The sequence below is a fragment of the Osmerus mordax genome, chromosome 8 (genome assembly GCF_038355195.1).
Source record: "Osmerus mordax isolate fOsmMor3 chromosome 8, fOsmMor3.pri, whole genome shotgun sequence".
Taxonomy (NCBI): Eukaryota; Metazoa; Chordata; class Actinopteri; order Osmeriformes; family Osmeridae; genus Osmerus; species Osmerus mordax.
In genome coordinates, this window is record NC_090057.1 from 10,941,406 (window position 1) to 10,965,951 (window position 24,546).

General features: G+C 43.3%; 4 protein-coding genes, 1 long non-coding RNA gene and 1 pseudogene across 6 annotated transcripts in view; 3 read left to right on the plus strand and 3 right to left on the minus strand.

Moving 5' to 3' along the window:
- Positions 1-1,350, plus strand: part of LOC136947851 (sex comb on midleg-like protein 4) — a 6,030-nt gene extending 4,680 nt beyond the window's left edge. The window contains exon 6 of the mRNA XM_067242070.1: positions 1-1,350. This exon is cut by the window's left edge and continues 340 nt beyond it. The gene's annotated coding sequence lies outside the window, so the exon portion shown is untranslated.
- Positions 1,351-2,290: 940 nt separating this feature from the next.
- LOC136948030 (Fc receptor-like protein 5) lies at positions 2,291-4,407 on the plus strand. The gene is made up of 5 exons (XM_067242289.1): positions 2,291-2,319; positions 2,787-3,047; positions 3,391-3,624; positions 3,789-3,977; positions 4,168-4,407. The coding sequence occupies exons 2-5, from the start codon at positions 2,951-2,953 to the stop codon at positions 4,242-4,244; spliced, it is 597 nt and encodes a 198-aa protein (XP_067098390.1). The 5' UTR covers positions 2,291-2,319; positions 2,787-2,950; the 3' UTR covers positions 4,245-4,407.
- Positions 4,408-5,527: 1,120 nt separating this feature from the next.
- LOC136947634 (neoverrucotoxin subunit beta-like) lies at positions 5,528-6,610 on the minus strand (annotated as a pseudogene).
- A 529-nt stretch (positions 6,611-7,139) lies between these two features.
- LOC136948051 (uncharacterized) lies at positions 7,140-8,448 on the minus strand. The gene is made up of 3 exons (XR_010877041.1): positions 8,400-8,448; positions 8,074-8,302; positions 7,140-7,826 (listed from the first exon to the last, which is right to left on the minus strand). It is a non-coding gene; the product is annotated as an uncharacterized lncRNA (long non-coding RNA).
- Positions 8,449-15,955: 7,507 nt separating this feature from the next.
- cebpz (CCAAT enhancer binding protein zeta) lies at positions 15,956-22,437 on the plus strand. The gene is made up of 17 exons (XM_067242048.1): positions 15,956-16,198; positions 16,506-18,010; positions 18,139-18,370; positions 18,475-18,631; positions 18,842-18,930; positions 19,027-19,080; positions 19,206-19,308; positions 19,412-19,480; positions 19,563-19,629; positions 19,811-19,917; positions 20,055-20,115; positions 20,258-20,454; positions 20,589-20,633; positions 20,741-20,839; positions 20,934-20,998; positions 21,109-21,190; positions 21,574-22,437. Exons 1-17 carry the CDS (start codon positions 15,956-15,958, stop codon positions 21,720-21,722), a joined length of 3,324 nt encoding a protein of 1,107 aa, XP_067098149.1. The 3' UTR covers positions 21,723-22,437.
- On the minus strand, positions 21,259-22,792 carry LOC136947835 (protein CEBPZOS-like). 2 transcript variants are annotated; one of them, XM_067242050.1, is made up of 5 exons: positions 22,754-22,792; positions 22,433-22,550; positions 22,269-22,313; positions 21,758-21,842; positions 21,259-21,638 (listed from the first exon to the last, which is right to left on the minus strand). In XM_067242050.1, exons 2-4 carry the CDS (start codon positions 22,548-22,550, stop codon positions 21,763-21,765), a joined length of 243 nt encoding a protein of 80 aa, XP_067098151.1. In that variant the 5' UTR covers positions 22,754-22,792; the 3' UTR covers positions 21,259-21,638; positions 21,758-21,762. The 2 variants fall into 2 exon arrangements, with proteins under 2 accessions (XP_067098151.1, XP_067098152.1); XM_067242051.1 differs by having other exon boundaries at positions 21,498-21,638; positions 22,750-22,771.
- Positions 22,793-24,546: the final 1,754 nt, after the last annotated feature.

The window sequence follows — 24,546 nt, forward strand, 5'->3', positions numbered from 1 at the left end:
TGAACTGTTTCACTGGGACTCAGTCACCGACAACAGGCTGTGACGTCAACGAGGTTCTATCTTCACTGGCTGGCTCACCAGATCCAGCTCATCTCACCGTTGTTTTATATGAGACCGGGGCTCTGAATGTTCCACACAGAAACTCACAATGGGTTTTTTATGCAGATGTTTTTTTGTTTACAAAGACAAACTGGTGATATTTTAACAATGTACGGTTCTGCTAGATTTCCATGGCACCTACACAGCAGTCTAAACTGCTCCTCAGACCACGAATGAACATTGTTGTACTGTGTTGAACTTGTGGTTAACTATTAAGGACCTTTCTTCAAACTGTGACCCAAAGGGAGACCTGATCCCCATCCACCTCCAATCAAACATAGTAACAAGGTGCTCAGCCAATAAGCATTACCTCAACAGGGGGCTCAACCAATCACAGGGCTGGAATGGGGTTGCCGGGTGTGTTTTCTACTCCTCAGTAGCCTGAGTGGTACAGTAGCAGTTCTTGTCTGGCCAAAGTAAACAGAGGTAAAAGGCACATCTCTGAACATTTGGTCTACCCTGGTTTGCTAAAGAAGGACACCGGCAGTGTCCGTGTCCAGCAATGTAGCTTTCATACAGTATCAGACTGTACATCTTGCTGTGCTCATGACCTCTACTACATTTTACACATCAGCACCATCTTGACTTTCAGTTCCTGTTGAACTTACTATCTTAATATTTTTCACAGCCGTCTAATTTTCGGTGGCGCAAGACTTAAACTTAAAACTCCTGGAAAGATATCCCCAGAAAAACCCCTGTGTCATTTCAACTTGTATGAGCAGTAGATAATGTTGTATACACAGCCATTGAAAACAACCAACACTTATCACGTCAACATCATTATGTATGCTATATCTATAATAATATGCTGTAGTGTCTGTTACACAGCGAAACGCTTGTTAATTGCCCTCTATGACCTTTGCCTCAATGCAACCTATTTGGGTCTGCTGTAAAATATGTAGTCGTACATAACTGGCAACCTTTCTTTTTTGTCTATTTGCTGTGGCTTGTGTGTAAATAAGGATGCTGATTTTCAAGATTGTGTTTCAACGTATTATCACCGCATAAAAGTGGGTCGAGTGTTGATGAGTGTCTACCCTCTGTTTTGTCCTTCCTTAACCCCACCCACTGACCTGTCTTGAAGAGATAGATAACATGATAGAAAACCGCTGTCAAATCTGCTCTCAGTTTGGGTCTCATGTGTGCAGGTGAAGGAAAGTGGGTTATTTTGTACTTTTTTTATACTGCAGAGCTGCAAGTCTGCTAAGAGGTCAATAAAACACAAGGGAGCCTTATGAAATGACATCTAAATAAAACAGTGATACCAACAGATGTTATTTGGATTGGTCCTTGTTGGAATCACATGATGGATCTTAGTACTCTCTTCTTGGTTATTTGTCTTCCTCTGAGTGTTTTAGAGAAGGAATCAAATATGCCACCCCTTGGGCTAGCTTTCCATTGTAGGAAAGATTGTTAGGACAGGAGCCTTGTTCCCAAACATGGCCACCGAACTAGCAGAAATCCTGGTTCTCTGATCTTGCCACCCAGGTGGGAGAGGTACTGTACAGCCTTAATGGTAGTATGAGCAGTCTGAACTAACAGTAAGGGGCTTGAATAGGAAAAACTAGCAGTGACACACTAGCAGACAACATAAGAGGAGGCCTAAATAGCATTAAAAAATAGCACACAAATACAAAGTGTAAGGTGCAGATTGATATGTGGGAATGGACATTGAATGTACATAGGATGTGACTAGAGCAAACATTTAGATGATTATGTCATCAATGACATCGTGAATTCTAAACAGGAAACTGAGTTTAGATTTTCTGATATGGTAAGGGTGTTACCTTTCCACTCCCGTTCCTTTCAACATTCTGTCAACATGCATAATCAGTATTCTGAAATACTGCACACAACAAATACTGAAGCTCAGAGTCCTTTGACAAAGAAGATGGACTGGCCTTTTTTGTTATGTCGTAAGTATTATGTTTGTGTATACAAATGTTGTGGGGTGAAATATGGCATCAATGTGATCCAACCAAAAACACATTTTCCGCACTAATTGTGAGAGTAGCTTAAAAAACGAATTTCAAACTGTCTGTTCCAGTCTTGGTAAAAGGCCTCTTTATTTTCAACAAAGCTACATAGTATGTGTTCTTTGACGTTTTCTCACTGTTTTATTTTGTATTTATTTTTTATCTCCATGAAAATGAAGCCGTTTGTGTTTCTCTGTCTGATTTCTAGTGCTGAGTACACTTAGCTACTCCGGACACAACCCAGGTAAGTTGAACTACCTATCAAGTGTGTGTACCCGTGCCGTCCCTCCAGCACTCAAAGTCACCAGTGTACCAATCACTGACCCTTGTACACAGTTCACAGAGATTCACTTCCTAAATATACCCCTCTGGTTTCTGTTGCGGGGCGGCGTGATAGACATCACTTTGATTGTTAGTCTTGCCTTAAGTTTGTTCCATTTGATGGATTGGAAATAGAGAATCGACTATTGTGTCCAGCCTCACTTACTTCAGGACAGTTATGAATGGATATTCTGACCAATGAGCCCTCTACTGTCTTGTTTCATTTTTCAGTCTCTCTGTTTTTATCTCCCTCCACTCTCTCTTTCTCTTTCTCTCTCTGTCTTTCTCTCTGTGTCTTTCTCTCTCTGTCTCTCTCTCTCTCTCTCTCTCTCTCTCTCTCTCTCTTTCTCTCTCCACTCCCTCTCTCTCTCCTGCTCTCTTTCTCACCAGGTCCATCTCCGTCTGCTTCTCTGATCATCAGCCCTGACAGTGTTCAGCATGTCAGCGGTGAATCTCTCCAACTGATCTGTGAGGTGCAGGGGAATCCTACAGGTTGGAGAGTAAAGAGAATCTCACCCAATCCCCTGTCTCCTTTTGACTGTGGTTCTGACACAATGTACACATGTACCCTTAAACTGGGGATATATCAAGATGACGATGTGTACTGGTGTGAGTCGGAAACAGGAGAGTACAGTCATCCAGTCAACATGGGTCAGTCTAATCATACACACACATGTATTGAACCCTAGTACCAACACTTTATGGTGCTGTCATAGTGACATAGCATAACAAAACATTTATCACATTATGCTTTCCTTCCGAAAGAAAATGCTGAAATCTCATTTACATATTTTAAAGAAGTAAAATGAAGCCGCAAACTTCAAAGAAAAATGTGCAATGGCTAGCTTAAGACTTGCCTCCATGATTTTTGTTAGTTCAACAATATCCCGTTTTTTTTATCCAGGAAATGGGCTTGACTTTGATACGCTATTGATCTTTTCCTTCCAAATGATTGACAGGCATCTTTGTTTGTGATTGGTGCTGTGATATGCAGGGTTAGGAACGATCCTGAAAAGTCCAGTTCATCCTGTGCCTGAAGGAGAATCAGTGACTCTACGTTGTAGACTTGAGGACACTCTGACAAAGCTCAGTGCTGAGTTCTATAGAGATGGATCACTCATCAGTCATGAAAGCAGGACAGAGACGACCATCCACAATGTATTCAAGTCAGATGAAGGATGGTACAGTTGTGGAATACGTTCTCCCAAAAGTTTGAAGGCAGTCAAACGTGAGAAATGTGTTCGGTTACTCGTTAAATATTGCAATGTTTTTGTACCCTGAGAACAGATCTGGTGGTTCGGATGCTTTCATTTCACTTCATAATTCAGTATCATCTACCCCTGAAAACAACCCTCTTTCTCTCTCCATCTCAATCTCCATCCCCCTCTCCAGTTCCATCTCCACCTCCATCCCCATCTCCACCTCCATCCCCATCTCCAGTTCCATCTCCTTCCCCATCTCCAGTTCCATCCCCACCTCCAGCCTGCATCTCTCTGCCCAGGCTGCTGTGTGGTTTAGTGGTGACGTCCCCCTACCTGCTGGTGACCATCATGCTGCTGGAGAGATGCTGCAGGGCTCCAGGTTAGATCCTGTAGTCCAGGAACCCCGAGCAATAACATGCACCTCATGATCCTAAACACTCACCAACACTACAGGAGTAGCAAGCTCCTACAATTGACCTAACCATGTTTCCACATGGCGTTGGCTACCGTGTGTGTCTATGTGGAGGTGATGTGGTCTGACCTCATGGTTGAGCCTCTGTGTCGTGCAGCTCCTTGTGATGAAGAGCAGACTGGGATCCGGGATGGAGCCACCAGGGACCAAGTGGTCTGCATGGAGCTGGACTAGCAGGAGAGGACGTGTTCCGCTTTACTAAAAGATCACTTCCTGCCTACATGTCTTTAATCCTGGTGTAGTAAACTGTGTGTTGGGTGCTGTTCTGCTAGAGTAAATACACATGCGTTTGAATGCTGTTGCTTGGTTTTTCCCTTCTCTGTTCGTGAATCTTGCACGCTTTCAACATGTCAAAGATTCAATTAAAGTTGCACCTTAAAAACGTGCTTGGTGTTTTTTTTTAACGTTTTTTATTTACTAAAGGATATTGTAAGATCTACTGGAAGGTCTTCTTTAAAACCTAGCTGATGCCGCCATAAAATACTGACCCCTGGTGGTGGTTACCAGATATGCAGACAACTCGACTAGGTATTGTAAGTGGTGCTCACACAACCCGTGAGCCACCCGGGATGCCTCTACTGAATTAATAGTTTGCATCCCAACTAATGAAACCGTTAACCGAAATGAGGTTCTCCTCACTGGCACCAAATCCACTTTATCCAAAACCAACAGTTTTTCTTTTATTATTGACAACTCCTCCGTTTCACCATCCCCCAAGGTTAAGAGTCTGGTGTCATCCTTGACAGCACACTATCCTTTCAGCCCCACATCAATAACATTACCCGGTCTGCATACTTTCATCTATGAAACATCAATCGTCTCTGCCCCTCCCTTACCCCCCACACTGCCGCCATTCTTGTCCACAGTCTTGTCACTTCCCATCTGGATTATTGTAACTCTCCTTTTTGACCTCCCTCACAAATCCCTCCATAAACTTCAACTGGTCCAGAATTCAGCTGCCCGCATCATAACTCAAACCCCCTCTATTCACCACATAACTGCTGTCCTTCAACAGCTCCACTGGCTCCCGGTCCAATTTCGTATACAATTCAAGATCCTCCTGTTTACATTCAAGGCCAACCACAACCTCATCCCCCCATATTTGTCTTATCTCCTCCAGGGTCCCACTACCTTCCGCTCCCTCAGATCCTCTTCCTCCATACACCTGTCTGTCCCCTCTGCCCGTCTCACCACCATGGGGAGTAGAGCATTCAGCCGCTCTGCTCCCCGTCTGTGGAACTCATTACCACCCCATGTTAGAAATATCGATTCATTTCCACATTTCAAATCACAACTCAAAACACATATTTTTAAAACTTTAATCCTTTAATGTTGTTGTATTCTTTGTTTTTCTTTTGCTTTTAATGTTTTTTGTACCTCTGTACGGTGTCTTTGAGTGCCTGAGAAAGCCGCAGTTTGTATGTAATAAATGTTTAATTAATTAGCTGTGTTTGTCTTTCCATAAATCCCAGTACCAGTATTTAGATAGGACGCTACTTAACAGTAGAATGTCAGCATTTGTCAAAGATAGAGCTTTTGAACCCAAAATAAAATCCCTAAACATAAATATAGACCATATCTAAATCACCCCAATATGTGCTTAGTTATACACTTCATTTACTTGCGTGAGGTTAAATTGTTGTATTATAATTATCATAATTATACAAAATCTTAAAAGATGATACAAAAACACAGGGTCATGTCTGCCAGTAATTTGAATGGGAGTGTTCCTCCAGGACACATGATGCTACCTGATTCTACCTGACACAGGGACACTGAGGAGTTATAAACCCAAACCCTAAACCCTTGATAGAGGGGCTCGGTGAATGTGCCGTTGAATGTGTAGAAGGACAGAGTGCCGGCCTGCCAGTCCAGATACACTCCTACTCTGTGGCAGCCAAAGGACGGGACACGTTTGACAGTCTTGTTATTGTGACAGGCAGAGTAACTGTTGTCATTACATTCCAGACTCCAGGACTTTGTCGTTGTGTCCAAGCAGACAGTCGTCAACCCCTCCTTTTCGGCTGATTCCTTTATATGTCACTATGTCACATATAAAAACCACGTCTCCACTCCACTCTGCCTCCCAGTAACAGCACCCAGTGAGACCCTCTGTACATAGAACCTGAGGCCAGTCGAATCTCTCTGGGTGACTAGGATACGGCTGCTTCTCTTCGCTCTGTGGCACCTTTCTGTTCTCCTCAGACAGTGAGAGTTCTTTGCATGCCGTGTTTGTGTCCAGTGTGAGCTCACAGGCATCTGACGAAGCAGACAAAGATACAGTATATATGATTATTGTTCACAGTAGAATGTCTCCCTCTTCCTAAAACCATACTGTAGTTAGTTATCTCTCTCTCTCTCTCTCTCTCCTAGTATCTGACTATCACTATCTCCCCACCCTTCCACTCACAGACTTGAACTATTCATACTTGCTTTCTCTATCCCCCTCCCTTCCTTCTCTAAATCCATTAAGTATCCATTGATTTAAAAGTAGTTCTGAAATAGATCCACCGAGGACAGGGTACTTAATGTATACCCATAGGTAGATTTATCATCATGAATATTCTACATTTGTGACCACTGTATTGTATGGCCACTGTGTATTGTATTGCATATTGGTACAGTTGGTAGTAATAATTATAGGGTACTTTCTATGCAATAGCTTAAGTTAAGTCAGTCTTCCTTCATTATTATTAATAACCGACTTATTCTTCATAGCAGTTAATACTCAGGAAGAGAGAGAAGGGATAAAGAGAGAGGAACTATAAGAAGTTCCACAGAGTACAATAAGCTCTCTGCTTACTTCAGTTTTTCCAGTCTGCAGTGAGGATCCTCCAGTCCAACAGAAAGCAGCTTCAACCCTGAGTGTCGTGGGTGGTTATAGCTCAGGTCAAGTTCCTTCAGGTGGGAGGGATTTGAACTCTGAGCTGAGGCCAGAGAAGCACAGCCTCTCTCTGTGATCAAACACGCTGACAAACTGAAGAAAACTAATCTGTATTATATATTTTTTTTAAATTATATTTATTATATGTATTTATTAAATTATAACTACATGCAGAGTGAGTCAGCACAGACAGGTTCATTTGGCAGGTGGTGTCAGTAAGACCTCAAGAGAGGGGAGGAGGTTCCCGTTGATGAGGTTTGTCAGCTGCACATCCACAAGGTGGGCTCTGCAACACTGCTCCAGCTCTTGTTCTTTTTGAAGGCTATCGGGCAGTTGGCACTCATCCAGACCATCAAAGTCAAACAGAATGCGGTTATCATTGAAGTTGGAGACCCTAAGTCTCGGGTTTCTGCCGATAAGTGATGGAGAAGTTCCATTAAGCTAGGGTCTTCTCATTCCATCGAATTCTGCTAGAAATGGGAGTGGAGAGATTAACTGAATTTCCTGATTGGCTTTTCCCCTCAGACCAGTCCAGAAGGAACTTATGCACAGAGACAGTTTTCTCAATGCCAGCCAGCCCTTTTGTCAAAACAGTTCTGATAGGCTTGTCTGGCCTAGTGGGGGGCTTAAAGATGTTGTTGCATGTGATGGCGCTTTCTGGTCGTTCTGTTTTCCTGGATGCCATCTTAATATGTCTCACCTCATGTTCTTTATTGACCTCTCCACTCTCACCCTCTGTGATGTAGAGCTCTGTGTCGATCTTATTGAGAAGTGTTGGGTTTCCTTGTTTAGCTTTTCCCTCAAACACAGTTTGAAACTTCTTCTTCAGTTCAGATTTGAGTTTGCGTTGACCTAGATCCTAGCAAGCTCATCTAAATGGAGAAAAAGAGGGTTTTTGTTTACCAGACGTTTTAGGCATCCTACAAGTCTAGAAAAACGAAACATCTATCGATGTTTTAACATTTGCTTGTACTGCCACTAGTTTCGTTTATTGGCACAAAGTATCATGACAGTTGACAGCCAATTTTAATTACAGCATTTAATTTGGTTACCCTTATCCTCACAACTTGCCTCATATAGCATCAATGGGCTAGTAAAAGTAAATGTGGGGTCTCTTACTTTTCTCCAGTGTGTCAGCAAGCTCCTTCCGCTTCATGTTCCTGAGAACATGCAGAGTGATCTTCAGAGCTCCTCCTCTAGTCACTGCCCTCCTGCTTCTGGCATCCAGGGTACACCTCTTCCTGGTCCTCTCTCCGACTCTCAAAGCCCTCTGGGAGATCGAACTCAGAATCCTCCTGAACCTCTTCAGCTCATTCTTCCCAAAAGTGATGACCATGTCCTCAAGCGACTTAGAGAGCAAAGATATCAGGTGAAGTCAAACAGTAAAAAAAAATATAATACTGTTTAAAATGTCCTATTGAGATCAGAACTACCGAATTACATACTGTGAATACAGTGGATAAGTCCTCAAGATGACTCTGGTCTGACTCTTCCTCCTGTTGATCATTGGGGACATAAATGTAAATAATATCATACCATTTCATGCCACTAGATGACACTGTTCACTCATTTCCTCAACTCAAGGTGCTGTAGGTATCACCATGAATAGTGAAAAGAGTGTGGTGTGTTTTAACCAGACACAGTCACTGCAAGCCAGGCTATTTGCTCTGATATACATTCAATAAATGATATACCCTTTCTCATGGGAAGGCTTGTCTCCATCACTGAAATCGACAATATATTCCAAAGAACGGTCTCTCTTTAAGGGCACAAGGCTGGCTACTTCTGAAGCTTGTCTCCTTGGCTGATTTGGGCTTCAATACAAAAGAGACAAAACTTAAGTATCGAATAATTTGGACTAATGATGACATAATAATAATAGGTCAGAGGTCAGACATGGAAAGGATGTTCCACAGACCTGTCGCTCTTTAGGGACACACAGCTGGGTAATTGTGAGGGTGGTTCTTGCTGCCTGATTCTGTAAAGGACAGACAGGTCACTAGACTATTAGACAGGTAGAACTGTCACATGTGTTTAGATTCTGAGAGTGTACATTTGCATAATCCTTTTAGGTACAACGTATGTTACATATTGTAAATACTATTTTATGTTATCCGATAATCCGTCCATAACAAACCACAGCTAGAGTTAATCAGGCTGAAAGTAATAGGTATTGTACAGGGTAATACATTGTCCCTAATTTTGGTCACACAGGCACATGTGAGACTTGTCTTGGATTGGGCTTTAAGACAACAGAGACAAAGATTTAGTATTTTATTGTAATAAATAATGGGAATGTCTTTACTTATCACTGCTCAGATCCAAAATGAAGAACTGACACAAACAGTTCTGGAATCTCATCTTACCTTTTAGCTTTGGTGTCCGTGTCATGTTTCACAGAGAGACACGTTGTAGAAGCAGTGGCCCCCTCAACTCTCTCCCCTGAGAAACTCATGTCCTAGTTCTTTCAAGTTCCTTTATACAAGAAGGAAAAAAGAAGTGGATAGTGTTCCCAGTGTCTATATTTATATTACCCATGTACCAAACCCTGCCTGTCAGGTACTTAATTCAGCCTGCCGTCTGTCTGTGCCTTATCAAGAATCCACTGTGTACCAAACCTTGCCTGTCTATCACCTCAGTCAGCCTGACGATTTTGGATGAATAAAATACTGTTACCTATTATACCTGCCTCTGCTGTCTGCATTTGGGTCTTGGCCTGAGCCGCGACAGAATCTTAGAGTTTGGGACATGGAGCTAATCATGTTTCTTTGTCTACTGCACAGTGATGCCTCAGTGATAGACACATCCTTGTACTTCACTACCATGAATACAAGTTGTCAGTAGATTGATAAAATTCTTCTGTATATCTCTCCCTATCTTGACTCTGGAAGGCATAAACTCCATCCCAACCTGTTCTGGAGTGTTAAGAAACAATGTGATGCATGAGGAAATACTTTTCTTTTTCACTTGATGCTCCCTATTTAAATAGGCTATAAACTGTATAAAGTTAGCCTGCTTCTCACATTGCTCTAGCAATCTTTCTTTTTTTTAAGCCAAACCACATTACATGCTTTAACCACATTGCTTTGTTATTGTACAGTCTATGCACAATGTATAAACACGTATCCTATTTGAAAGGATCAAATTGAAATCTACTGACCTTCAGAAATGTCTTAATGTATTAAACATATGACATTATCAGCCTTCTCTCTGTGCAGGATTGTACAGACTGGATTTCTTCCTGTAGGAAAACCTTATATAGGTCTGTAAGTACAACCCATCTAGGACAACCCATCTGATTACAACATACTCTCACTCCATGTTAGACCAGAAGATAAGCACCGCTGGCATTTTTTTACTCCTCGAGGGGTGAGGCACTGCGAACTTTTTTCTTGTTTTGAGTACACACACACAGAGTGAGAGAAAGGTGGATTAAACTGTAAACGCAGGGTCGTCAAATTGTATTAAAAGCTTGGAGTGAGATCCCCCCCCACACCCCGAGACGAGCTTTCACGTGTGTCGTCTTCCCCCCCCGTCCCCGTCCGTCCCCGTCCGTCCCCCGTCCGTCCCCGATTGGAGGAGGAACTTTTTTGACAATTACACATTTCAAACATGTCGTCATCGCAAATATTTCCCCTTCTGTTGACACAGCCGGGAAGGCGTATCCGAGAAGGCGTTGTCGAGCCACGGTCTGAGACAGACTAGTGATGGGTCGTTCGCGAACGATCCGGCTCTAAGAGCCGGCTCTTGAAGGTGAACGTCGGGAGCTGGCTCGCATATCTGAAGAGCCGACTCTATTTTTAATAGATTAATACAGCCTATAAAAACTAAATGATTATGAAATAATGAATTTTAATTGTATTTAAAATAATTGACTAATTCAAAGAACAACAAAAAAATACTTGTAGGCTTAAAGGCGCACACGATCATCCTCACATTCTGTTCCTGTCAATCCTGCATGAGGGAGGGCCAAGCCAACTCACACAGTCAGAGAGTAGTCAAAACTCGGAGGAGAGCCATGACAAATCAATGCATTTTTAAAGATATGTGGTTACGGTCGAGTATGATTTCATTTAATAATTCAAATTGTTTTCACACCCATCATAGTCAAATTCATAGTTAAAACATGTATTTTTTAAAGAGCCGTTCGGGAGCCAAAAGAGCCGGCTCTTTTTAGTGAGCTGAGCCATACGAGCCGGCTCACGAAAAAGAGCCGGAATGCCCATCACTAAGACAGACTACCCTTCCTGAAATCACAATGTGAGAATAACAAATACCAGAACCATAGAAAAAGAGTTGCGACACGCTTTGATCTCGCCGACACGTGATCACGTGGTTCATGTGGCTCGCTGTAGTTCCAAAAAACCCCACTGCTGTCAACCGGTTTGAATGGTTTTCAATGAAGCTGGCCAACGGAAGTCACTTTCTCAGGCAAATGATGAATGAAACAGGATCGGTTAAAGAAATCCGATATTCTGGCTATCTTCAGCAGACTCGTATCTACAAAAAGGCAGTCCTCCCTGACGTGTTTGGTGTAGAATGGAGTGAAATACAACATTGTGAACACTCACTGCCAGTGAAACACAGGAAAAAAGCTAGAGCTTTTTTGTCACGTGGTTCCGGTAGCTCCCTGTAGTTAAACAAAAACCCCACTGCAGCCAACCTGTTTGAATGGTTTTCGGCGGGACAGACAGCAGCACCATCTCGATTCACGGACATTTTCGGTATATTAACACATAATGTCAATTGGTTACTGGTGTGTTGTATCATGTATGTCTGATACTTTATTAACATGTATGTATTACATTAACTTATACATAACGCAATATTGTGAAGCAGAGCTAGAAATGGCTATGCTAGCTACCATACTGTACAAACGGTACTGTACCATACTGTACATACCAAACAGTAGCCTAATGAGGACTATATTGTTCCACTTAACGTTTAACCTTAGACGGTTGAAGTAAATGGGTCTTGTTAAACGTTTTTTTATTCATCAGCCCACTTACAATTTAGCCTACCACATTAACAACACTTATATTTGTAGTACTTGATGCAAGTTGAATCTAACCATTATCACCAGCAACTGCTCAATTTAAGACAAGGAGTTTGGTAAATAGAACAGAATAAACAAAGCAACCAACTGCATTCAATAAAACATTTTATTGTACAATATGTCCTGTGTTCTTCCACTCCTTTTGTTTGTAGTGATCCGGTGATCTTCTGGCTATGATACATGTACAGCTAGCTAGAGTAAAAGTGTTGCTTACGTAGACCTACAGTCTAGCTCCAACTGCATTTAGAATCTAACAAGCTTAAGATAAACTTTAACTAAAGCTGGCTATATAAAATACTACTAATAACAATTGATATGTGGTGGTCGAAATATGAAAAAATGCAGGATTTTCGTGAATTTACCACCTAACTTGCTTCGGACCACTTAATTTGCAATTCATTGTTGCTAGCTCTACTAACTAGGCTAATAAGAGCTATATATAGAAGACTTACGTTGTATGCCAACAAACACCAATAACTAGAGAGGATACAATTTCTGGGGAAATTGTAGGGTGTGCTTGCTTGCGTCGGTTGCACAGGGGTCTGTATATTTTATATAAAAATGCATCGGGCCTACTTATTATTTATAAAGATTACATAGATTTAAAAGCATCTTTTTTTTGCTGCTCATTTACAACTCAAAATACGAGTGAAGTGTAGAATGAAATATGATGTCTTCTCATTTCCCCTGCAAGAGGCAGCTGACAGGCTGAATCAAAACGAATACATTTGGCAGACCGGTGTACAAATGGACCTAATCTCTATGACTTAAACGTCCTTTTAAGTTGTCCCTTCTCGTGATATTTTCAGGCATTTAGCCTACTCATATTGCATTCATTCATTAATAAAGAACCCCCTTTGAAGATTATTCTACGACTTTACCGGCAGAAGATAGAATCGCGATTCAAACAGTACCATCTGCTAACTGAAAATATGCCCCCAAAAACGTAAATAAGCTTGACATTTATTTAGTGGAAAATAGCTCATTCATAAAAAGCTCACTGGTAGCGATCATTGTCAGTAACAACTCAAAATGCGATATAGCCCTGTGTGGAGAAGCTGCCCCGGTAAATTCTACTACTACAGTACAGTACTAGACTACTGCTGTGTTCGTCTTGATAGCGATTGCGTTGGTTGAATTCGATTAAACGTTCCGTTGTACGGTTTAGGCTGAAATTAATTATTTTCATGAACAGATTGACAAAGTTTAGGCTGTGGCAATGAAGTTCAGGTTAGTAGTCAGATAGTTTCCCTACTGAAAGACTTTTGAGTAAGGGGAGTGCCGAACATGTTCTGTTGCCGTTTGACTTAAACAGCTGAGGAGTTGTTGTTAGCTACTCACACTAGTGTCTCGGGTACAGTAGGCTACAGCGTTGCAGTGAGCTACACTGGTTTGAAACCACAGGTAATGGTAATTTCACCAACAAATCGTTTACTAATGTCAGAATAAATCCTACAACGAAAATGTATATGTGAGGAATGTTTATTTTAACGATTGAAAACAGATACATCATAGACCACTGTAGTATGTGTTGCCCGGGCAACACAGGCTAATGTCATGATGCTAATATGTCAGTGAAATAGTAGACTACTGTTTCCGAAAGTAGATGTACTTCCTTAATAATATCAGCTTATATTGTACATTACACATCACAATTGTGTGTCATATCACAAAGTAAAATGAGTAAATATTTATCACCCTGGCCTCTTTGTTTGTGGCGTTTCTGCAGCTGCCTTGCAGTAAAGCTATAGTTAGCCTAGCTATCCCCCAAGTTAACAGATGCGAAACGAATGTTCTGCCAAAGGTAGTCACGCGTGTTTTCGTGACATTATTGCAGACCGGTGTAAAAATTTACCTAATCTCTATGATTTAAACGTCATTTTAAGTTTTTCTCTTCTCATGATATTTTCAGGCATTTAGCCTACTCATATTGCATTCATTCATGAATAAACAACCCCTTTGAAGATTATTCTACGACGTTACCCGGCAGTAGAAGATGGAATCGCAATTCAAACGGTACCATCTGCTAACTGAAAATATGCCCCCCCAAAACGTAAATAAGCTTGACATTTATTTAGTGGAAAATTGCTCATTCATAAAAAGCTCACTGGTAGCGATCATTGTCAGTAACAACGCAAAATGCGATATAGCCCTGTGTTGAGAAGCTGCCCCGGTAAATTGTACTACTACGGTACAGTACTAGGCTACTGCTGTGTTCGTCTTGGTAGCGATTGCGTTGGTTGAATTGGTTTTAACGTTCCGTTGTACGGTTTAGGCTGAAATTAATTATTTTCATGAACAGATTGACAACGTTTAGGCTGTGGCAATGAAGTTCAGGTTAGTAGTTAGATAGACTTTTGATTTAAGTAAGGGGAGTGCCGAACATTTTCTGTCGCCGTTTGACTTCCTAAACAGCTGTGTACTGTAGCTAGATGTTTTTGTAGTGTGTCTCGCGTAAGCTACAGCGTTGCAGTGAGCTACACTGGTTTGAAACCACAGGTAATGTTAATTTCACCAACAAATCGGTTTCTAATGTCAGAATAAATCCTACAACGAAAATGTATATGTGAGGAATGTTTATTTTAACGATTGAAAACAGATAACGCTACATCATAGACCACTGTAGTATGTGTTGCCCGGGAAACACAGGCTAATGTCATGATGCTAATACTTCAGTGAAATAGTAGACTACTGTTTCCGAAAGTAGATGTACTTCCTTAATAATATCAGCTTATATTGTACATTACACATCACAATTGTGTGTCATATCACAAAGTAAAATGAGTAAATAGTTATCACCCTGGCCTCTTTTCTTGTGGCGTTTCTGCAGCTGCCTTGCAGTAAAGCTATAGTTAGCCTAGCTATCCCCCAAGTTAACAGATGCTAAACGAATGTTCTGGCAAAGGTAGTCACGTGTGTTTTCGTGACGTTAGTGACGCAGTGACGTTAGTAACGTCAGTGACTGTGGCTAGCAAATTAGCCACCGTTAGCTTCACTTTTCGCCACAAAAACTTAATTTAAGCTTAAACCATGCAACGGAACGTAAATTCCAATAGAAGCAACTCAATCGCTACCAAGACGAAACTTTTGACACCTACGTTGTCTATGTAGGCCAAGTATTTACTGAGTTTTAGGGGGGCAAAAAAAAATAATAATAATAATAATAATAATATATATGTGAGAGAACAAAGGTTGTGCTCTCGCCGAAGGCTTGAGCACACCCAATTAGAACTAATTTGACAGACTATAAGCCAACTGACTTCTGGTTATGATACACGTGCTCTCTAGCTAGCTTCAGTAAAAGTGTTGCTTATGTTAGATACTAGCTAGACCGTCTAGCTCTAACTACGTTTCGAATCAAACAAGCTATAATCTTACGATAAACTTTATCTAAAGCTAGCTATATGAAATACTACATTTACATTACATTTAGTCATTTAGCAGACGCTCTTATCCAGAGCGACTTACAGTAAATACTACTAATAACAATTGATATGTGGTGGTAAAAATATGAAAAAATGAAGGATTTTCATCAATTTACCAGCTAACTTGCTTCGGAGACACTGAAAATGAATGGGGTTGAACGGTTGAAAATGCAATGTTTGGAACTACAGGTCGCATGTGACACGCTTTACTTCCGCATTCCTCGATAACAATGGGAGTCTATGGAAGTGTCGCAACTCTCTTTTTCTATGGCTCTGACAAATACGTAGTTCATCACATAGGTTGTGATTGGATCGTCTTGCCCTGTGAACTTTGAACTATTTCCACTGAGGTCCTGTTTGATAAGTAAAAGTCAAATGTAAAGAATCTTTATTATAATAATTCTGCTATTATATTTTTGATAAAAGACAAATATAACACACCAATATAATTTTAACAGATATCAAAATGTGGTAATCACATCAAAATCACACACAAACTGAACAGCAGGCCGTGTTGACTATGTATCTTCCTTGTTTTCTGACTCCATCTTTCTACGCCGTCTTCCATGCTTCTTTGAGCATGGCACCGAAAAGCAAGTATCGTAAGGCTAAAGCCAAAACAAATCATGCCAATGAAAAATATCCAATTGATTTGGAAAATGACAACAAAGAAGAAGCTGAAAAATCAACAACCAATGAAGAAGAGACATCGTCAGACAATGAGTTTAGCTTGGACGAAGTTTTACGTTTGGGTGGAACCAAAGTAAGTGCATCTGTAGCTAGCTGTAAATAGCACGTTCATTGCTTATGTGGACACTGCAAGGTGCTAGCTAGGTAATTTACGATTTTGGTAGCACAGCACAGTAAAACAGGGGAACAATGACACATTAAGGATAATTGTCACATTGCAACCCCAGTTAGCTAAGCATTAACTTTGGAGTCTAGGTAACTAGCAAGCTACTACGACGAGGCTGCTTTCTGACATATATTCTGTGGGCACTGTGTTTTAAACAGTAGCAGTTCTTTTAAGTTACATTGTCGCAAGGTTTTAATGGCGATTTCTTTTGTAGGCTGACTACGTCCTCTTGGAGAGTATCAATGACTCCAACGAGCTTGTGGATGGAGGCAAGAAAGGTGCAATAGATGACTTAGAGGTTGGTGAGCTGGATAAGTTCATCACTAAGCTAGGCATCCGGGCGTATGCAGGGCAGCAGAATGTTCCAGACGAACCTGTGGAAGGAGACGCTACAGAAGCTACCCAGTCAGGGAAAACAAATGCTGCAGCCAAGACAGCAAAGTCAGATGAACAAAAAAGCAAGCCAGAGGTAAAAGGTAAAGACCAGCCAAGGAAAGAGGAGAAGAAGACGTCTAAGAAAACAAAAGAGACAGCCACGGGAAAGAAAGCCAAACAAAACGTCAACCTGTTTGAGTTTCAGCCGAGACAACTGCTGCTGATTAAACCTGGTGGTAAATGGTTTGACATGGAGTACACCCTGGAGAGCACCTCAAATATAGAAGATGAGTCGTTGGTCTCCCAGTACAAGGCCCTGGCACAGAGGCTGTTTGAGGCTGAGTCAGGCCTCTACAAAAGCAAGAAGAACATGCAGAAGGGCGCCAACTCCGCCTGGATGAAGAACGTGGTCTCGGCAGGAACCCTCGCTGACAGGATGGCAGCCATGACGGTTCTGATCCAGGATTCTCCGGTGCACAGCCTGGAGCACGTGGAGAACCTGGTCTCCATGGTGAAGAAAAGGGGCAGCCGCAGGCAAGGCCTGATGGCCCTGGACACCCTCCGGGAGCTCTTCATGTCCGACCTGCTCCCAGAGAACCGGAAGCTCCGGATGTTCAACCAGCATCCGTTCGCCCAGCTGGAGGAGAGAGCCAGCGGGAACAGGGACGCCCGCGACCGCCGTCTCATCCTGTGGTACTTTGAGCAGCAGCTCAAGCACCAGGTGGCCGAGTTTGTGGTGGCCCTCGACGCCCTCGCCCACGACACCGTGGCCGCCACCAAGGCCAAGGCTCTGGCCACCGCCCACGAGCTGCTGTGCAACCGGCCCGAGCAGGAGAGGGCCCTGCTGATCCAGGTGGTCAACAAGCTGGGAGACCCCGAGTACAAGACGGCCGCCAAGGCCTCGTACCTGCTGGAGACCCTGCTGCACAAGCACCCCAACATGAAGGCCGTGGTGTGCTGCGAGGTGGAGCGCCTGATGTTCCGGCCCAACATCAACCCCAAGGCGCAGTACTACGCCGTCTGCTTCCTCAACCAGGTGCTCCTGAGCCACGAGGAGACCGACCTGGCCACCAAGCTCATCACCATCTACTTCTCCTTCTTCCGAGCGTGCATGAAGAAGAAGGACGTGGAGGGGAAGATGCTCGGCGCCCTGCTGTCGGGCGTGAACAGGGCCTACCCGTACGCCAAGGCCGGGGACGAGAAGGTCAAGGAGCAGCTGGACACCCTCTTCAAGGTGGTGCACCTGGTGAAGTTCAACACGGCCGTCCAGGCTCTCATGCTGCTCTTCCAGGTGATGGACTCCCAGCAGACCGTCTCCGACCGTTACTACGTGGCTCTCTACAGGTGCAACTACCCATCCGTTCGTAGGGGCTCGTGAACCTAGGCCTATTCTGTCGAAGGGTGTGCTTTTCAAATCCATATAACCGCTGTGTCGTCGCTAATTACTGCTTTGTCCCCCGTCTGGTTTACAGGAAGCTTTTGGACACGGGTCTGTCTTTGTGCTCCAAGCAGAGCATGTTCCTCAACCTGATCTACAAGTCTTTGAAGGCGGACATTGTCCTGCGGCGGGTCAAAGCCTTTGTGAAGAGGCTGCTGCAGGTGAGCTGCGAGCAGAACCCGACCTTCGCCTGTGGGGCGCTCTTCCTGGTGTCAGAGGTCATCAAGGCCAAGCCAGGCCTAAAACTGCTCCTGCAGGAGGACGGGGTGAGGACGCGCACCAAGTCACCAACCAGAGATATGCCGTTAATACTGTTACCATGGGCACGTCCTTGATTCCTCAAACAATCTCGTCGTTTGTTTTATGGTAGGATGGCGATGAGGAGATCTTCAAAGACCTGCCTGGAGAGGATGAGGATGACGAAGAGGAGAGATTTGTGGATGCTGATAAAGTGGAAGAAGGAACGATTGAAAAAGCGGAGCCGCCAAAGCCCACTGCATCATGGGTACACCAACGGAACCTGAAAGGTCAGTTTTTTTTTCTATAATAACATGCGTGTAAACGTAATAATGTTTCTTGAAAATGAAGGGATTCACTTCAGTTGAATTTCAGTTCTGAAAACGTAATTTATGCCAGAGGGGAATTTCATGCTTTGTCAAATCCCCTTAAAAGGATGCTCACCATATTTATTTTATTCTTCCTTCTCTTCTTTTGCTACATATCTCTTGTGAACATAGGTGGGAAGAGCGTGGAGACATACGACCCCTTACACAGGAACCCCTTATTCTGTGGGGCCGACCACACAACACTGTGGGAACTGCAAAAAGTAGGGCATCATGGCAACACTGTCAAGAAAATGTAACTACGAAATCTGTGTCAAAATGATCCCAAAATCATTTAACCTTATGCCCCTTCTCTTCAGCTGGCTGCACATTTCCACCCCTCAGTGTCCTTGTTTGCCAAGACTATTTTACAGGTAATAGTGATTCACAAACTAAAACTCAATTTGTGAGCCCATAACCTGTAGTAAAACCCCATCCAATCCTGTTGCAGTATTTCTATTCATTGTTATTAAGACTTCTTTATTTGTAAAACTTCCAGGGAGAGTTTATTCAGTACACAGGAGACCCGCTACAGGACTTCACCCTCATCAGGTTCCTGGACCGCTTTGTCTTCAGGAATCCCAAACAGCTCAAGGGCAAACGTAATGACCACATTGAGCTCATTTGAATACACATCTACTTCAGTATTTGCCGCAGCAATTCTTTGAGGGACGTTTGAACTGACGATGCTTTTGAATTTCACAGAAAATACAGATACCACTGTGATGCAGCCCAAACAGAAGCTGTTTATGAACAACATCCATTCCTTGCCTGGTGAGTTTGTTATTTATGTATTCAATGAAGAATGCTTTGAAATTGATCTTGGTGTAAAGAAAACCGTTTCTGTCTGTTTTAGTGAACTCTGAGGAGTTCCTGTCCAAAGAAGAGAGTCAGATCCCTGTTGACCAGGTGTTCTTCTATCGGTAAGTCCCAGTAATAAGCGATTCTGGAGCAATTCTCGATTGACTACTAAATGCTGCTAATGCTCCATGACTAAATGGGCCACAGTTGTCACGCTGACCCATATTAATGGTTTCCAGTCTGAGTACAGTCTGCTTTTTTAATTGAACATCATCCTGTGTTGTTGACCGCTCGCCGAACCAGGTTCTTCAAAAAGCGGGAGAAGGAGAAGAAGCTGCGGCGGCCGCGGGCAGACGGAGACAACGAGAGCGTCGAAGACGTGGACGACGATGAGTTCGAGAAGCTGCTGGGTTAGTGAAAAGGCCCTACCCAAGCTTGCGAAGGCTAAAAGACGAGAGGCCGAACGGGCCACTTTTTGCACCACCAAATGCACAGACTCACCCGATTCATTTCTTTTCCCTGCTCCCCCCCCCCCCACACCTTATAGATTCATACGAGGGAGACAGTTTCTTCACAGACATGCCTGACAAGGAACTGGACTTTGCCGGGTAAGCGCTGTGTAATGATGCGAAGCTCTCGAAGCAGCCCCAGCGTTGCGTTTCAACGGTTCACTACATGTCCCGCAGCGACACATTGTTCAGTCTTCACGGGCTAGAAGATATAGCTCAAATGCGTGCCCGTGTCTTTCAGAAATGTCAAGAGCAAGTCCAAGAAGGGTAAAAAGGGCGAGGAGGACTCTGAATCCGATATGGACTCTGATGATATGGACGACCTGGATGATGAGGAGATATCCCTGGGCAGTATGGATGAAGAAGACTTCGGAGATGACCTGGAAGAGGAGGGCGGGGCATTCATGGATCCTGGTGGAGATGATGATGTTGATGAAGGCATGCTTGGCCTCTCTTCTTTCCTCCGATTCTATTCCAGTGAAGTCTTTAGCGGCTGACGGCACACTAGCTGGTTAGCCTCATCACACAATTTCACCTCAAGAATATTTATTCTGACTCTGTTCCCTACACAGATCCTGAGCTTGAAGACGATCTCGAAGGCGACGCCGCGTTTGACGGTATGTACATCAGGAAAACATCTATTTGGTGCACTTAAAGTGAAATGTTTCATTCATATAGTATTTAGTGTGCGAGAGAGAGTTTAAAGACGGTTTCTCCCCTGAAGATTCAGATGACGAGGGGGAGGAGATCCCAGACATTACCCCAGCTCCAAAAAAAGGAAAGAGAAAATCCTCCTCGGAGCTCGCCTTCTCTGGCTCCATAGGTTCGTGTCTGCGTCTGCTGCAGGTGGTGGTGGGTTTTCAAATGGCTCCATTTAAGAGAGAGGTGTCTCACATGTCCACTTTTCACCGTTGCAGGGTCCAAACCAGGGAAGAAACCGAAAGGAAAGAAAGACAGTGCCGTGTTTGCGTCTGCTGAAGAGGTGGGCTTGTTATATTATCAGTAGTATCATGCGGGAGAGACGTTCTGTTTTTTCCCCTCAGTGTCGTCAAAAATTTTTTACGTTGGTCGCTGCATTTGTTTTCTTTACAGTTTGGGTACATGTTGGATGAAAATGCGGGGTCCAAGTTTGACAACATTGGGATGAACGCTATGGCTAACAAAGACAAAGCCGGTGAGTTTGAAATATACTATAGCCAGTGTCTTCCTCTGACAGTGGGTACAAAGACTAGTACAGCAGTGTACACCAAGCAGACATTTTTATTTGGATGGCTAGATGCTAACCAGAAACAACCTGTCCGCCTCGGAACAGGAGCAATGGTAATCCTCACAGCAGGTTGGACCACAGTGCCTGTCAGACTCCACTGTTTTATTACATAGTACATACTTGATATCTTTCAGGAATGAACAAAAACTCACATATAGCTAAATATATTTGACATTGTTCTCACATATAACGAAATTCAACTAAGAGTCGGCGCCTAGTTCATATATCCGGGTGGTTTATGGATGCTTGAGCAGAGCCTCTTAACGCCCCTCCTTCCTCGGCTCCCACAGGGGTCAAGCAGCTCAAGTGGGAGGCCAAGAGGGACGACTGGGTCCGGGGCCGAGACGTGAAGACGCTGCGGAAGAAAAAGGCAGTGTTCAACAAGAGGAAATCCTTTGGGAAAGCTAAGATGGCCAACAAGAAGTCCAAGAAGAAGTGAGTTCTCCTGAATGTGGGGTGGTCGGATCAACACACCCTCTCTACTCCTCGGTGGACCATGCTGCAGTGTCGCTCTCCCGGATCCCATAGATCCCGGCCATTTCGTTGGACTTGTAGTAAACTGGAGAGGGAGAAGGGTCACCGTAATACCATCAAGTGACCTGGGTCATTTTAAACAAGTGCTCCAGTCGACAGGATATCTCTTTCTGCATTGAGTTTATGGTTCCTGGTTGACATCAGTCATTGTTTTCCCCAATGCAAAATCAAGGGCCGTGTCAATTTTAAGTTCTCACTGTACGGCTTACCATGCGCCTGGAAGGCAACCATCCTGTGGGTTTTTGTTCCAACCCTATTTGTACTTTTTGCTTGCTATTTTAGAATTGGGTGGGCTAGATTAGAATTGGAACAAACACCTACACATGGTAACATTTTTACTTGGGTAGCCTTGCTGTTAAGTTATACATGTTGAGAACACAATACATAATGCAGGATTTGTTTTATGTTGTATCATTTTCAAGACTATTAAACATGTCTCAGTGGCCCTTACCTTCCAAAACGGAGGGTAACATCCTATTCATGCTGTTCCTGAAATCTGAATGACATAAAACGTATTTTCAATGTGCATTTTGTATATTGTCATAGGGTATACATCTGTACTTTATATATATTATTGACATTGGTTAACGTTTTTAAATAAAGCCTTACTAGTACCTTGACTTGTGTTCATCTTGTGAAAGAGACCATAGGCACCAATTACACCAACCACTTCTAGTATTACGAGTCCCTTGAACAGTCTCTTCGCCGTCGACTGAAAAGGTTTAGGGGCCATCTACCGGGTTAAATGAGGTGATACATTAATTTCATAGCATTCACAAACGTAAACAGTGGCTGGGGTTAGCCCAAACGTTATTGAAGCACGTAGCTATTACAAGTTAAGCTAACTCAAGCAATATTGTACTAGAGCTATCGGTATGGACATCTTGGCGTTTAATTCAACTGCAACCTACATAGAATAACAACATGCACACCTACTTTCCTCTCATGCCCTTGGTGGCACTTGCGCTTCCTGTATTACGGTGGCTCGGCTGATACAAAACACGTAGCACAAACGAGCGCTTTTTGAGTTCTTGCAACGTCGTGCATTTACCAGGAGAGGTCGTTACAGCTTTTTGTCAAACAGATGTTGAGAGCGCTGGCTCAAACACAAACTCACATACACAGAAACAGCACATTTTCTAATAATAAGAACAAATGTATTGTTTGAACTTAATTAATCTGCAGTTGAGGTAATTGAAATCAGTGAAGATTCAGGCAGCCATCCATGCACTAATTCAAACAGGTCTGAGGATGCAGCTATCTGTCATCAACTTCAACACATCTATTGATGAAACACAGAACCATAAACACAGGATTGTGGCACATAGACAAATACAATTTAAAAATAACAAGAAGCCAATGTGACTTTTGAGCCTATGGCATGTGCACATCGCTTTAACATCTGTGGACCATTCAACTTTGCCCCAATGTGTTGATTTGGTGATTCAAATTCATTGAGAGGCTAAAAGGGGGCGATGAGGGGAATTCCACCATGTTAGGTTGGAGAGTATCGAGTCTAAGGAGCTAGTCCTTGCAGCGCACCACCAACATTCTCCTGAAACCTCACAGGTTGATGCCTGGCTGGCCCACTAGCACTTCCTGCAGACCCCATGGAATACACAGCCTCTGAAGGAGGAGATCCTTGAAGTCTTAACTCAGTGGCAATATTTGCTCACCTGAGAAACATATATCTGGCTGTTGGGTTGGCCAGCCAGGAAGACAGCTGCTCCAGAGCCTGGGTGGGGAGGCCCGGGCGTTTTGTAAGGTGCTCCCCCATGGAGTGACTATTCCTCACCCCGTAAAGCCCATTGTGAGGAAGGGCAGTGTTTGTCCCAAGCTGCAGGAGGCTGATGAGGTGCTGACTGGAGGAGTGTCCGTGCCATTGGTCTCCACCGTGGTTAGCCTGTTGGCTGTCAGGAGCTGTAAGGAGGCCGATTTATTAGGATCTGGAAGGGGCTTTCTCCCATAGACAAACACAGATTGGACACTCGTGTTGTTTGGCAGTGGGGAGCTTTGTCGTGGTTTTGAGAGTGCCACATCCCTCCCTGCACTCACTGGTGTTAGTGTGTGGACCCCACATTGGTTCTCTGAAAACAGTGCAATCTGCAAGACAGAGGTCCAAGAGAGGTTCCAGGAAGAGTTATAGCTGGGTCTTTGTGCTCCAATGCTATTTTTTCCCCCTGACTGACTTCAAAACTGAATCCAAGCGGATGACAAATGTTGTTACCAACAGCCAGGCACCATCAAATTTGGATGTAGGAAATGCAAATTAACCAGATATTAAATCAAATCAAATTGATTTGGCAAGCACGTTCATAAGCAATGTCACAGAGGGCTTCACACACACCCATAGAACTGCACCTATAAACCAACCTAAACCCTCAGACAGATGTAATGCATTAACCTATATTCATCAATGTCACTGGGGGTTGTCAAAGATTTATCAAAAGGTTTTTGGAAATGTAGAGACTTCAAAAGAGCAACATATTTAAACCTGTGAACCTTAATTCTTCTGTCATTTCAAAACGTTCTGCCGTGTGCTTTTGATCTGAAACGAAGCAAAGTGAAGCGAAAATGATTGGGATCCTCTCACTCTCTCGGCTCTCATGTGTGCAGAAAACATGGTGGTCAGGTGCAAGGACGGCTCTCTTCTGACCCGACATAGGAGTCCCTTGTTCTCTTTACCTTCGTTGTGTGTCCTCCCTGTCCTACTGCCTTTCAGATTCATC